The 16,321-nt window shown below is 44.3% G+C and overlaps 1 protein-coding gene across 1 annotated transcript in view; it reads right to left on the bottom strand.

Moving 5' to 3' along the window:
- SLC25A12 (solute carrier family 25 member 12) overlaps window positions 1–16,321 on the bottom strand; it is an 89,717-nt gene that overhangs the window by 37,323 nt on the left and 36,073 nt on the right. The window contains exons 8-9 of the mRNA XM_075284178.1: window positions 12,228–12,321; window positions 10,352–10,436 (exon numbers count right to left, since the gene is read on the bottom strand). Coding sequence (XP_075140279.1) covers window positions 10,352–10,436; window positions 12,228–12,321 — 179 coding nt within the window. The remainder of the gene's footprint in view (window positions 1–10,351; window positions 10,437–12,227; window positions 12,322–16,321) is intronic.

Here is a 16,321-nt window from a genome sequence, read left to right as displayed (position 1 = left end):
TATGTGCACTTTAGGATCATGTCTGCCACTGTTTCATGGGTGTCCTAGGGTACAACTGGAATGTTTAAGAACAATTCAGTGGGTATCTGCTTTGAAAAACCCCTTTTTGTCCAAACGATCCCCTGAAAATAAACTCATCACACAGGAGACCAATCAATAGAGGATTTCAGCAGCAAGTATTAGAATTCACTACAGCGCCCCTACAGGTAAAGTGAAGTATTACATCACGTCCATTGAAAAACATACAGTATGTTGTCAATGCAATGCATGAGTGTCAGCGGTCCTCGGGTGACTGATCCCGCTCTTTGTATTCAGTCTCTGCCCTGACTGACTCATAAAAGGTCCTGAATGACAGATCTTTCTCCATTACAATCAGAATAAAGTAGTTAAAATTGCTTTATTGAAAAGGATTGCCTGTCTTTTCATAAGCTTAAAAATCCAGAGCAAACAGCTCAGTCCAGTTATTCCTAGTACAGGTTGTTGCTTCTTTGCATGTACAGGCTTGCAGAAATGTCCAAAAAAAAGTTATTACACAGTTTTTCGTTTAAAAAAAACGAAAAAAACAAAACACCTTTAAAGGCCAAGATTATGAAGATTTTGAGACAGGTTTCTGCTACAGTTTCTCTAGTTACAAATCAATAAAATAAAAAAACCTGATGTATAAGGGGCTGTTTACACCGACACATTTGATGCAGATTTTGGAGGCAGATTCCGCTTCAAAATCGGCTCCAAATTCTGGTTGAATTCTGCCTCCTATTACGGTATTTTCCAAGGGATGCAGTGACGTCTAAGGGTACATTCAGATGGAGGAAAAAGGTGCTGAATTTAGTGTGGAATCTGTGTCAGATTCAGTGCTGAAAAAAAGCCTCTCATTGACTTCAATGGACGCTAAGGGGGCATTCACATGGAGTAACGCCGGGCGTGTATCACAGCCGTACACACCGGCATTACAGCAGACTGCCGAACACTTCCCATTCACTTCAATGGGAGCGCTTGTAAAGGCCGCTGTTACGAGCGCTCCCATTGAAGTGAAAGGGAAGTGTTCGGCAGTCTGCTGTAACGCCGGCGTGTACGGCTGTGATACACGCCCGGCGTTACTCCATGTGAATGCCCCCTTAGCGTCCATTCACACAGAGATTTTTTTGTGAGCAAAAAAAATTCGCTTCAGGAATTAGGAAATGTTTTTTTCCTCCAGCACAGTGTATGGACCTTGAAAAAACCACTAGTGGTTTTTCCATGCGGTCTTTGCCAATTCCACGTGGATTTTCCACCTCCCATTGACTGAATTGGTTTTTGCAGGCAGAATCTGCCTGAAAGAAGCTTTTTTCTCCACTAGCAGAAAAAAAAGCTAGCGGAACTCATAGAACTCTATGGGGAGGCGTTTTTTCCACGTGGATTCTGACACAGATTCAGTGCCAAAATCCTTGCCAAACTCAACTGTGCAAATGGACCCTTAAGCTGAGGCCCCACATTGCAGAAACAACTTTTTTTTGTAGATGTTGTTGTGGTTTTTTGAGCCAAAGCCAGGAGTGGATTAAGCAAAAGGTAAAAGTATAAGGGCTTGTTCACACGGGGGGCGGTTTTTGGCACTGAGAGTGATGCGGGGAGCCACGTCACTCTCGGGTCAAAACCCGCCTGCCACGACCGTTGCGGTTGCGGCTTCCCCCTCCGGAGTTGGCTCATATGAATGGGCCGACCCCAGAGGTTGCTGCCGCCAGGCAGAATCCGCGGCTTGGCGAGCCGTGGAATCCGCCTTAAGAAAGGGCAGCATGCCGCTAGCGGAAAAAAGAACGCTAGTGATCTCCATAGACCACCATTGTATGGAGGCGAATTTTGAGGCGAAATCCGCTGTCAAAATCCGCCTCCTTAACCCTGTGTGAACTAGCCCTAAGAACTTCCTATAGGTTTCCCATTCCTTCTGTAGCCATTCTTGGCTTTGGCTCAAAAAAAAAACAACCAAAAAAAAAAAAAAAAAAAAAAAAAAAAAAAAAAAGCAGCGTTTCTGCAACGTGGGGCCTTAGCCTTACACAATCTTGCTATGGATTCCACAGCTGATTCAGCCGCAGAACCTGCAGAGCTACACCAACGCGGGTTTGCCCTATTGCCAACCCATGGCAGAAAGACACAGGGAATAAATCCGAGGCAGAAGACTGACTCAAATTCCACTCCACATTCCGTATCCTTTGTCAAAAAGAAGGTGTTGCCCATTTGCCAGCTAACAGAACAACAACAAAAAAAAATCCACCCACTATTTTATGCAGGTCCAAAATTTCCAAAGTACTATGACAAGAATGCATATTAAAAAAGAGGAACATTGGCTTGTAGAGGATGGAATTTCAGAATAACTATTTATATATGGCTATTAATACTCACATCAAACATCACGTATAGGAAACGAAGGGTTACATGGCTGCTCTTTAAATCAATGTGATCTGAGCGATGACAGCTCCTTTACATATGCCCCACTCGTTTTATCAGGCCGAGTCAAGCTTGAAGAGTTCAGCTGTAAGGGAGTTCACTCAATACGGACATGCTGCCATCAGCCCAGCTCTACCCTGGCATAGCTCGCCGTACCACTTGCTAACTAACAAAGATAATTGCAAAAGTTCAAAAGGCCATGTATAATTATGTTTTCAGAGAGGGATTAAAACCCGCTCGCCTGATGATAGCTGGAGAGTTGCAGTGTCACTAGCCCTTTGTTGCACGTTTTTCGTAATATGTTTAACCTCTCACTATACGCACAGGAACACCCGCTAGAAAAGTCACCACCAGGATCTTTATCTATGGTTTATTCATGTCATCTGGGACTCTGCCATCAAGATTAAAAACATACTAAAAAGTGAAAGTATTGTGAATTTTTTTAAAGAAAAAATTTTAAAAAATTGCCAAGACGATATTATAAATATTGGGGAGGGGACAAAGGTTGCAGAAGGTCCAGGTGCCTAAGAAGTTCCACTTTATGCTTTCTGTATAGAAGAAAGACCGCTCAACTACAATGACCAAGATAAGTAAGGGGATGGGTGGACTGGAGTATAAAACCGGTCGTCAGACTTGGGGTTGTTCAGTTTGGGAGGCAGATTGGGGCAACTGCATTACAATGTACAAAGCCATGAATGATACCAATTGTCCTTCCAAGGACTATTTGTAATTGGTACTAACCACTGAAGACCGGATACACAAGATCTGCCATTGTAGAGAAGCTCTGACCCAATCTTTCAGCCATCACAAATTGACAATTGTCACAATTACACAAGTTCTAACACTTGTCCATTTTTCTTGCTTCCAACACATCAACTACAGGAACTGACTGTTCGCTTTCCACCTAAGGCTGGAGACACACAGGGAAAAATTTACTAAGACCGGTGAAGTCTTAATATTTGAAGATGACAAAATTATTGGGAGGTCTTGACCTCAAAATAACTCTGGCGTATGTTGCAAGGTCATGTGTGCAAGAAATGAAATATAGAGCAGTCGGGAACGGGTGTAGATCTCTGGGATAGTTTACACCAGTATTCCAGTATGAGTTATAGTAAGTCAGATGACCTGAGCTGTCCCCATCCCGCCGTAAAAGGGTTATACAGCTTCCAAAAATTAACTGCAAATACATCCATAGCAGTGCTGAATACTCACTGTACCCTTATGCACCCTTTGCTTTACTTGCTGCTCCTTCTATCACTATTATTTACATGCAGTGAATCTGTAGACAAACTTCATCTGCATGCTCTCATTCACTGTGTACCCCTCTCTTCTCCAAACGTAGGCTTTGTGCCAAAGATGTGTCACAACGATGCCCATGTATATGAGTTTCTTGGCGTCAACTAAATCGTTTTTGTTGCTTTTTGTTCATGCAGATTTTGCAGCAGGAAAGGGTAATACAACTCTTTCCTTTATATTTTCAGAACCGTGGTGGTCCAACATAGACAGACCCACTGATATTCAGATATTATATGGAACCAGAGAGAGACACCTATGGACACATGTAGTGTCCTTGCCGCTGTATTGCAGCTCAGCCCCTATTCAACTAAAGAGAGACTTATAATACACCACCGTACTTGAACATGTGAATATACCCCCAACAATGACATCCTTTACGTTCTGTTGTTTTGCCAGGAAAAATATACCACTTTATATAGCACTATTCTGCCTGTCGAATCTACTGGAGAAGAATAAAATCTACCAGACCCCACTGATAGCAGATAACACTCTCAGCAGGTAAACATAGAATTGGACATACGTGATTCTTGTTGGACATATATACAACATGAGGCCCCTGGCACAGACAATTCTATGTTCTTGTAAGAGATAAGCCACGGCCGACACCTTTCTTTCCTAGTCTAGCAAAACACCTCCTCTTGGAGTATGCACCAAGCACCTACTACTCTTTAAAGGGATCCTATCATTCAGAAGCAATTTTTTGTCCCTAACACGTCAGAATAGCCTTAAGAAAGGCTATTCGTCTCCTACCTTTAGAGGTCTTCTGCGCGCCACCATTTCATAGAAATCCCGGTTTTCGCTGGTATGCAAATGAGTTCTCTTGCAGCACTGGGGGTGGGTCCCAGCGCTCAAACACGGGCCTCAGGGAGAGTCTACTGCGCATGCCCGCGGCCACAAGAAAAATGGCCGCTTACACAGTAAGTAAGCTGCCATTTTCTTGTGGCCAGTGGGCATGTGCAGTCGGCTCTGCCCGAGGCCTACAAGTTTCAAAGCCTGCGCCGGAAGGAGACACAGGAAGAGGATGTTCCTGAAGAAGATGGAGGCAGCGCTGGAGAGTTCTCTCGCAGCATTGGGGACACCCCCAGTGCTGTTTGAGACCTGGGGCCCGCCCCCAGTGCTGCGAGAGAACTCATTTGCATACCGGCAAAAACTGGTATTTCTACGGAACGGAAGCGCGGTGAAGACTTCTAAAGGTAGGAGACGAATAGCCTTTCGTAAGGCTATTCCTACGTGTTAGGGACAAAAAAAAAATGCTTCTGAATGATAGGATCCCATTAAGAGGCACACCATTTACCGCCATTGCTTCTGCACCTTCTTAGTACAGTAAGATTTTTTGTTTCACATTTCGGATATAGTACTCCTTGAAGTACTTTTTATGGATTAAAAAACAATGTGGATTAAAAAATGCAGACTAACCGTAGTCAAACATCCCACAATAAGCAAGACTGTCTCTTGAAGTCTGAGTTATGGCTGCCTGGCAGTCGTAAGAGGTGATCAGAAAAGGCAGACATGCCGGTTTCTTCATCTGCGAGGAGGATTCCCCGTCTTAGGCACACCTGTTTATCTTTATCCTTTTCAAAGACAATTCCCTTCCTTGTAAGCTTCCTCCAGTCACTCAGAAACCAGAGGATTATACTCCGCATTGTCTGAAATCACTTTCTTGGCTAAAACTACTATGCTGTTAAATACTGTAATTTTCTTTGAAGGATATGTCTCTTGTCCAATTTAATAGTAGCAGATAAGGCACAATATTTAGTTAGCTGCATTTTGGTGTAGATCAGTGGAGCCGATGTACTTCTAAAACCGAACAAAAAATCATAATGGAAAGCATCTGTAAGGAGGTCACGTAAGGAAATAAATAAATATGGCAGGTGACTTACATCAATGAAGAAGAAATTGCTAAAATTTATCTTTCTTGATTACGAAGCAGTCATCCTTGTTATAAAGCCGGCCACATGTGGTCAGACTCTGACATCTAATCAAAGTGACCTGCCGCCGTGAGGTACACGTGTAGCAGAGCCGAATTTGTTATTTAAAGGGGATGCTGGAAACTTAAAGAAAAATACACAAATTCTATCTATAGTATCTATCCATCTATCTATCTATCTATCTATCCATCTATCTAATCAATCTATAGTATCTATCCATCTTATATATCGTATCTATAGTATCTATCTATTTTATTGTATCGATCTATAGTATCTATCTATCTTATCCATCTTATATATCATATCTAGCTATATCTATCTATCGTATCGATCTATAGTATCTATCTGTTTATCTATCTTATCGTATCAAGCTATAGTATCTATCTATAGTATCTATCTTATTGTATTGATCTTTAGTATCTATCTATCTATCTAATCGTATCAATCTATAGTATCTATCTTACTGTATTGATCTTTAGTAGCTATCTATCTTAGTATCTATCTATCTATCTATCTATCTATCTATCTATCTATCTATCTATCGCAGCCAGCCTTCATATTGGCTTTAAAGATGAGCCCCGTTGTTTGTTCTGCACCCCCAATCTTCCCAATTTCAGAAAAAGAGACCAGGTTAGGCCGGGGATGCCTCATCCCACCAAATTTATCTTAACTCTCACCAGAAAACCAGTGTGAGAGATAACTGAAATCTACACCAGTCGCTGACTACCATAGATTTTAATTCTAGGCCACAGAAGTGCATCAGATTTACTATGAGGTCAGAGGAACCTCTTGTGCAAGGCCAGCCAGTCTTAGGAGAGTCCGACGCAGATTTTGTTTAAAATCGTTAGAGAGAAAAATACTCCATGCAGTGTAAAAGTCCAGCATTCAGTATAAAACCAGCAGAAACCCGACGAACCCCATTATAGCTTATGGAGTCTGCGGGGCAGGTCCTATTTCTGTCCCTTTTGTGGACTGTTCTCACTGGATACAATGAATGGGGCCACAAAATCACAGCGGCACATGGAGGTCATCCATGTAATAGATTTGCAGTCCCAGTAAAGCAAATGAGGTTTTATTCAACTTCACACGCACACTGCAGAAAACTTGGCACTTTCAAGAATACATTAAGAAAAACGAAAAGAAAAAAAAAAAAAAAAGCAGGATTTTATTTTACCTGCACAAAATGTTGTATTTTCCATAGACATATATGGAGGGGGAAGCAAAAACAGAAACTGAAAAGAAGTTTTTTATACATTTTGTTGCTTTTGTTCGTTGTATTTTTAGCTGCATTTCCCAACATGTGACTTTAGGCTAAAGCCCCACGTTGCGGAAAACACTGCTTTTTTTCTTGCAGATTTTTCTTCCTTTTTTTTTTTTTTTAATCAAAGCCAAGAGAGGATTGACGAAACGGAGAAGTATAAGAACTTCGTATATTTCCCCATTCCTTTTGAAGCCATTCTTGACTTTGGCTCAAAAAACCGCAACAAAATCTGCAACCAAAAACGTGGGGCCTCAGCCTAAAGTAGGATTTTATAGTATGGGGAAATAAAATGAGTATTCGTCAGGACAACCATATTAGGTGAACACGGAAACTCTGTACAGGTGATGTCTTTGGTTAGATTTGAATACAGGACCCCAGTACTAGCAACTGAGCCTTATATGCCACACAGAAGAACGGAGGAGGATATAAAGAGGAAGATATGTCTGTATGAATGAGACTGTCACCGAAAACATATCCGGCTGGTTAGGTAACCTTCTTCTAGACCATTACCAAGCAGCTTACTATGTCCTTCCTGTAGTACATCTCTCCCATCCTCCGTACCGGGAGGGGGCGGCAGGGGGGATGAGTTAGGATTCTGCTGCCTGAATACAGTAATTAGGGCTGATTAATCACCGCTGTGACATTAATCAGTCTGAATTCTCTCTCAGGCTTTGCTCAGACACCTAATTTTTCTGCCCCAACAGGTGTCTCATAAATGGCGTTCAGGGGAGCAATATATAGAATGCCGCAGACAGTCAACAACCACGTGATTCTGTCAGTCTCCCGACATGTCAAAACAGCACGTCGAGGTGAACCACACTGCCAGGAGGAACAAATGGCATTCACACTTCTAAACTTCAAATCAGAGGGGAAAAAAATGGAACTATAGGTATAATTGACATTCCTGCATTTAATATTTAGGCTGCTTTCACACATGATATTTTGATGCAGTTTTTGAATTCAAACCTATGCATAGATTATAGAATTTATTTTTTGAATTTATATAATCTCTAAGTAAAACGTTCCTTGCTTTAGAAAGCATTCCTTAGGCCTCATATATGCCACTGTGGTTGTTTTCCGTAAATTGCCTCCAAAGGAAGCATAGCCTAAAACAGGCGCACCTAAAATAACCGGCACCATTAGTCACATTTCATAAAACTGCCCCTAGAACCAGGGCCAAATTGCTTCCAGGGAAGTTTTGCAGCATGTTCCTCTGCAAGTTTCTACGGCAAAAAAACGGAAGATGTAAGCTGGGTTCACACAAGGTTTTTTGGTGAGGATTTTGACGCGGAATCTGCGTCAAAATGTGGGTCAAAAAAATTGCCTCCCATTGAATTCAATGGGTTCCTTGTTCCACAAGTGGTTTGTTCTTGCTCGTGGAAAAAAGAAGCGACATGCCCTTTCTTGAGGCGGATTCCATCGCAGAGTCTGCGGCGCGACACCTCCCTCCCGACTAGGCCCATTCATTTGGACGTAATCTGGAGCAGAATACCACGACTGGATGCTGGTGCACTGTATGCAGTGCACCGGCATCCAGTCGTGGCTAGCCGGTTTTTGGACCAGATTCTGAGGCGGCCTCCACGTCAAAAATCTAGTCCAAAAAACCCCTGTGTGAACCCGGCTTTATGCTGTAGCACAGCTGCAGGTTACACCATGGGTTGCAAAAGTTGAAAGCCAAAGGATAGCTTCACACAGAGGAATCTGCCATGGATTTGGGAGCGGATTCGACAGTCCCGGGCATGCCTTGGGTTGTAGTCATAGGATGTGATGAAGATTTTTTAGATCTCATTCATGATGCTGCTACTTTTTTGATGCAAAAAACCCACAGTTTACAATGGCTGCACTTTTCACATGTAACAAACATTTTTAAGCTGAGACCCCAAATTGCGGAAATGCTGCTTTTTTTAGTTGCAGATTTTGCTGTAGTGTTTTTAGCCAAAGCCAAGAATGGCTACAGAAGGAATTGGAAATGTATAAGAAGCTCTTACACTTCTATCTTCTGCTCAATCCACTTCAGCAAAAAACCCCGTGTGTACCTTAGGGTATGTTCAGATGGCAAAATTTTTTGCGGTTTTGTGGGCAGATTCCGTCCTGGAATCCACCTCTCATTTTCAAGACCTAGGTATAGCCCAAGCCTTAGGTTATAGTGCATTGAACGATTATAAAAAATAAAATACTGAAAAAAGGATAAAGAACTAATAATGTGCTGGATGGATAACACAAGGCCTTAGGGTGCATTCACACTGAGTATACGCTGAGCTGATTCTGAACGTAAAACACGTTCAGAATCAGCGTGTACAAAGCAGATCCCATTCATTTCAATGGGAGCCGGCATACGAGCGCTCCCCATTGAAATGAATTGACTGCTTTTTTCCTATTGGTTTCAATGTGATACGCTCGTATGCCGGCTCCCATTGAAATGAATGGGATCTGCTTTGTACGAGCTGATTCTGAACGTGTTTTACGTTCAGAATCAGCTCAGCGTATACTTCGTGTGAATGCACCCTTATATGTGTAACATCACTGTTTTTCACAGACCTAACGCTAATAGGGTTTATTCACATGGATGTTTTAAAGCCCATGAATATCTACAAGTCTATTCACATGACTATGTCAAAACGGTCAAAGATAGAGCAAGTCAGGTTTTTTTTGATGGCCGTGAAAAATGACCCATCAAAAATACAGACATGTGAATAGACCCATAGACATTCATGGTTTAAAAACAGACGACGTGTGAATAAAATAGAAACTTTGGGACAAAAAATGACTACTAAATTTTACTTTCTTCTTCCAAAGCAATCAAATTTAACGCGGTATTATGTCACTGTAGATCTCCGAATCCAGATGAGTTAAGCATTCTGTTTACTGCAAACACTCTACTCTGCTTGATGTCCTAGTCTAGATTTGCTAAATAACTTTTGCCCTCCCCAATAAAGTCTGTTTGTAAAATATAAGGAAAGGAAGGAGCGGGAAAGAATAAGATTACGTTCTGGTGTCATTTGTCTCTGTTGGTGGGCCAGAGAAGTTCAGTGATGTGACATTCACCAGCCTGGAGCGACAGGTTGTGAGCAATTGTAAAATAAGCTAGAACCCGACTTCCTGAACATCTGTTCCTAACACTTCTCCAGCGCTGAGCAGGCCTGGCAGATATGTACTTCACTTAGTAGAAGGGACGCTGGGTGCTTAAACATTACATATGGGAAAAACTAATAAAACTTTAGTAGACTAATAGAATGTTTGTCAATTCGGATACAATGTCACTTACTCTGGAGGACATTTGACAGTCCATGTCATGCAATGCTTCCTTTGGCCTGCAGAGGTGCTGCAGGGAAATTGAACACTTGATGCCACATTCCGCTACAGATTATTGGGGTCCCACTATCAGGACACCATGTGATCAAGTACTCACAAAAATATATATCAAAGGGGTTGGTAAGTCTCCACATACCTGTCTCTGTATTTCTGCCAAGTTGTAAGGTAGTGCTCCTTCCTCTAAAGGTGCTATTCTTTCAATATCTGTAAGGGTTAGACGCCTGCACAAAATAGTTAATGTACATATATCAGATTTATTGCCAGATTACATGTGAAATAATAACATTGTATATGTTTCTGTGAGTTTCCCCAAGTACTCTGATTTCTACACCTACTCCAGAAAAATACTTAACCTTCCACCCACAGTCCTGAACAAACCCTGCTCAAGGTCTGAGCAAAGTATATTCAAATTTAGTCCAAAAAGAGAAAAAAAATATGGCCAGCACATCCCAGTCTTATACATTGATCTTGTGCTTGTGAGCAAATTCTACAATACTGAACATGAGGTTCTTAGTCTACATATTGATGAAGGTGTATAAGCCCACTCGCTGCTTCACGGCGACCTCTTCATAGTGGGTCCCTACAATACTGGGTGTGGCTCTGCACAGCGACCACCACTATCGCAACACGGTGCCCACAGGGCAAGCGACTCAGCAACACCCCTGCCACCAGACTAAGCCCCCTGGCAGGAGTGGCAGGGGTGTTGCCAGACCACTGAGTCGCTCCCCCTGTGAGCGCCGTGTTGCGGTTGTGGCGGTCGCTGTGCAGCGCTGCACCAAATAGAGTAGGGACCCACTATAAGGAGGTTGCTGTGAAGTGGCTAGTGGGCTTATACACCTTGATCAATATGTATACTAAGAACCTCATGTTCAGTATTGTAGAATTTGCTGAGAAGCACTAGATCAATGGTAAGACCGGGATGTGCAGGCCATGTCTTTTTCTTTTTTGATATACATATTACAATTTAATCTGAGTAGGATATGTTCAGAGAGACTGCGGGGGGAACAGTCACTATAACGCCTCTAACGTCCGTAGGCACAGGGGCTAGACAAAAAACATGTCTGCAGTCCACCTAGATTTACAGACATCACTGGTTAAAGCAGAGCTGCATAAACTCATAGCTTCACTTTAATCTGTGTGCAGGAGAACAAGTGCAGCTGGGAAAGGAGAAAATGATTTTATTATTCTCCTATCCCTGTCCAATGGAGGCTCCAATGCAGAGGTGAACCCAACCTTAAATTGTTGGATCTCTGTACGACCTATGTTCTCACTCCATTAAATCTTTATTCTTAAAGGGATTCTACCACTAAAACACATTTTTTTCTAGTTAAAACGTCGGAATAGCCTTTAGAAAGGCTATTCGTCTCCTACCTTTGGATGGGCTCTCCGCCGCGCCGTTCGTTCAAAATACCGGTTTGTACCGGTATGCTAAGGAGTTCTCTCGCAGCGATGGGGGCGTCCCCCATCGCAGGAGCAGCGATGGGGGCGTCCCCATTGCAGCTCGAAAACCGACCGCAGCGCCGCCTCTATGGTCTTCTGTATCCTCCCCTTGCTTCTTCAGCGTCCTGTCGGAGGCCTGCGCAGTACGCTCTGTTCAGCGAAGATTGCCGAACGTACTGCGCATGCGCAAAATTGCAGTGACCGCACTATGGATTTCGCGCATGCGCAGTACGTTCGGCAATCTTCGCCGAACAAAGCGTACTGCGCAGGCCTCCGACAGGACGCTGAAGAAGCAAGGGGAGGATACAGAAGACCATAGAGGGGGCGCTGCGGTCGGTTTTCGAGCTGCAATGGGATGCCCCCATCGCTGCTCCTGGGATGGGGGACGCCCCCATCGCTGCGAGAGAACTCATTAGCATACCGGTACTTTGAACGAACGGCGCGGCGGAGAGCCCATCCAAAGGTAGGAGACGAATAGCCTTTCTAAAGGCTATTCCAACGTGTTAACTAGAAAAAAAAAAAAGTGTTTTAGTGGTAGAATCCCTTTAAGGAAACATAGATTTACTACATACCCGGTGGCATTGAATAAATCTGAGAGTTGATAGAGAATGTCAATTTCCAATGGAGTGATCTGTCCAAACTTGTTTGCAGCATTTGCAAATTCCTCTGCAAAAAAACAAGAACACCTTTTTAAAGGGGTTATCCAGTTTCTGCTATACATAGTCTATTCTTAGGATAGGTCATTAGATCTGCAAAGGTCGGACACCCGGATTCCTGAGACAACACAACACCCAGTATTGTTTACATGCCATAAACCACACTGCTCACTGCAGATTTATACAGTACAATGTCCAATACGTATATGACTATGCAACAAATACCCAAAAACGACCAGCACGGCCAAACAGTATGAACTATATAGGCAGGTGCCAGGACTGGAATGGAAATACAAACAAAAAAATAGCAAAATATGAGAACTCTGCTGGCACCAGGAGCACTACTGCTAATGTGCCTGGGCCTATAAATAAATTCAGCGGATGTGTATTTCATATTATGCTCTACTTAAAACCAGTCTTGGACATATGAGTAGCATGCATGACCAAAATGGAGTTAGTCACACACCCATATGCACAATGCAACAAATACAATATGTGTACAATACATGCAGATGCTGTTGCAACTTTTTGTGTTTGAATGTGCATGATAACAGCCCTCTTCTACCTCTAGTAATGTACTTATATGAAACAACACAATATTGCTAGTTCACATGCAGTTTGAACCCCCTGGTGTAAAAAATAGGGGGTTCAGCTCCTTGGAAGATATCAAGACGAGGTCTGTGCTGGATTATCGATGTTATAACCCAGATTCTTTAACACTGATTTATACACTATACATTTGTAAAAGGGGTTGGCTGAGACCCAGGCATAATGAAGACTGAAGGCCTATGTACTGGATAGGTCATCAGTATCAGATTGGTGGGGGTCCCACATCCAGATTCTGCACTGATCAGATGATTCGGTGCTAGAATCCATATACAAGGTATACAGCCTGAAGCAGCTATAGTCCTATTCAAGTGAATGGGACCACTGCTACAGTTTCCCAGCACCACCACTAAAAAGTATACAGTGTACAGAGTACTACACTATAGCGGTGGTGCAAATGCAGCTCTCCTGCCAGTCACATGAATAGGCACAGTGCTGCTTCCACCTGCACACCCTGCATTCAGCTAAGGCCTTGTTCACATCTGCATCGGTAATCTGTTCACGGAGGGGGATCCGCATGGGAGCCCCCCGAACAGAATACCAAATGCAGATGGAAAGCAGTGTGCAGTGAAAGCACACGGACCCCACAGACTATAATGGGAACAGAACGGAATACCAAGCGCAGATGACAAGCGGTGTGCAGTAAAAGCACACAGACCCCATAGAATATAATGGGGTCCATGTGCTCTCCGCGCAGTGTCCGCAAGAGTCATGCGGACAGAAAAGTAGATCGTGATTAGAGATGAGCGAACAGTGTTCTATCGAACACATGTTCGATCGGATATCAGGGTGTTCGCCATGTTCGAATCGAACACCACGTGGTAAAGTGCGCCAAAATTCGATTCCCCTCCCACCTTCCCTGGCGCCTTTTTTGCACCAATAACAGCGCAGGGGAGGTGGGACAGGAACTACGACACTGGGGGCATTGAAAAAAATTGGAAAAAGTCATTGGCTGCCGAAATCAGGTGACCTCCATTTTAGACGAATAGTGGATTTCAAATCCGGGTCATATGAGAATGTGAACTTTGTGACTATGAGACAGGGATAGCTGTACAGGCAGGGATAGCTAGGGATAACCTTTATTTAGGGGGGAATGTTATTAAAAATAACTTTTTGGGGCTCTATCGGGTGTGTAATTGTGATTTTTGTGAGATAAACTTTTTCCCATAGGGATGCATTGGCCAGCGCTGATTGGCCGAATTCCGTACTCTGGCCAATCAGTGCTGGCCAATGCATTCTATTAGCTTGATGAAGCAGAGTGTGCACAAGGGTTCAAGCGCACCCTCGGCTCTGATGTAGCAGAGCCGAGGCTGCACAAGGGTTCAAGCGCACCCTCGGCTCTGATGTAGGAGAGCCGAGGGTGCACTTGAACCCTTGTGCACCCTCAGCTCTGCTACATCAGAGCCGAGGGTGCGCTTGAACCCTTGTGCACACTCTGCTTCATCAAGCTAATAGAATGCATTGGCCAGCGCTGATTGGCCAATGTATTCTATTAGCCTGATGAAGTAGAGCTGAATGTGTGTGCTAAGCACACACATTCAGCTCTACTTCATCGGGCTAATAGAATGCATTGGCCAGCGCTGATTGGCCAGAGTACGGAACTCGACCAATCAGCGCTGGCTCTGCTGGAGGAGGCGGAGTCTAAGATCGCTCCACACCAGTCTCCATTCAGGTCCGACCTTAGACTCCGCCTCCTCCGGCAGAGCCAGCGCTGATTGGCCGAAGGCTGGCCAATGCATTCCTATGCGAATGCAGAGACTTAGCAGTGCTGAGTCAGTTTTGCTCAACTACACATCTGATGCACACTCGGCACTGCTACATCAGATGTAGCAATCTGATGTAGCAGAGCCGAGGGTGCACTAGAACCCCTGTGCAAACTCAGTTCACGCTAATAGAATGCATTGGCCAGCGCTGATTGGCCAATGCATTCTATTAGCCCGATGAAGTAGAGCTGAATGTGTGTGCTAAGCACACACATTCAGCACTGCTTCATCACGCCAATACAATGCATTAGCCAGTGCTGATTGGCCAGAGTACGGAATTCGGCCAATCAGCGCTGGCTCTGCTGGAGGAGGCGGAGTCTAAGATCGCTCCACACCAGTCTCCATTCAGGTCCGACCTTAGACTCCGCCTCCTCCGGCAGAGCCAGCGCTGATTGGCCGAAGGCTGGCCAATGCATTCCTATGCGAATGCAGACTTAGCAGTGCTGAGTCAGTTTTGCTCAACTACACATCTGATGCACACTCGGCACTGCTACATCAGATGTAGCAATCTGATGTAGCAGAGCCGAGGGTGCACTAGAACCCCTGTGCAAACTCAGTTCACGCTAATAGAATGCATTGGCCAGCGCTGATTGGCCAATGCATTCTATTAGCCCGATGAAGTAGAGCTGAATGTGTGTGCTAAGCACACACATTCAGCACTGCTTCATCACGCCAATACAATGCATTAGCCAGTGCTGATTGGCCAGAGTACGGAATTCGGCCAATCAGCGCTGGCTCTGCTGGAGGAGGCGGAGTCTAAGATCGCTCCACACCAGTCTCCATTCAGGTCCGACCTTAGACTCCGCCTCCTCCAGCAGAGCCAGCGCTGATTGGCCGAATTCCGTACTCTGGCCAATCAGCACTGGCTAATGCATTGTATTGGCGTGATGAAGCAGTGCTGAATGTGTGTGCTTAGCACACACATTCAGCTCTACTTCATCGGGCTAATAGAATGCATTGGCCAATCAGCGCTGGCCAATGCATTCTATTAGCGTGAACTGAGTTTGCACAGGGGTTCTAGTGCACCCTCGGCTCTGCTACATCAGATTGCTACATCTGATGTAGCAGTGCCGAGTGTGCATCAGATGTGTAGTTGAGCAAAACTGACTCAGCACTGCTAAGTCTGCATTCGCATAGGAATGCATTGGCCAGCCTTCGGCCAATCAGCGCTGGCTCTGCCGGAGGAGGCGGAGTCTAAGGTCGGACCTGAATGGAGACTGGTGTGGAGCGATCTTAGACTCCGCCTCCTCCAGCAGAGCCAGCGCTGATTGGTCGAGTTCCGTACTCTGGCCAATCAGCACTGGCCAATGCATTTCTATGGGGAAAAGTTAGCTTGCGAAAATCGCAAACTGACAGGGATTTCCATGAAATAAAGTGACTTTTATGCCCCCAGACATGCTTCCCCTGCTGTCCCAGTGTCATTCCAGGGTGTTGGTATCATTTCCTGGGGTGTCATAGAAGACTTGGTGACCCTCCAGACACGAATTTGGGTTTCCCCCTTAACGAGTTTATGTTCCCCATAGACTATAATGGGGTTCGAAACCCATTCGAACACTCGAACAGTGAGCGGCTGTTCGAATCGAATTTCGAACCTCGAACATTTTAGTGTTCGCTCATCTCTAATCGTGATCTCCTTTCATG

The sequence above is a fragment of the Leptodactylus fuscus genome, chromosome 8 (genome assembly GCF_031893055.1).
Source record: "Leptodactylus fuscus isolate aLepFus1 chromosome 8, aLepFus1.hap2, whole genome shotgun sequence".
In the NCBI taxonomy this organism is placed as follows: Eukaryota; Metazoa; Chordata; class Amphibia; order Anura; family Leptodactylidae; genus Leptodactylus; species Leptodactylus fuscus.
The sequence above is the reverse complement of the archived record's forward strand: the minus strand, read 5'-3'. Positions and strand labels throughout refer to the sequence as shown.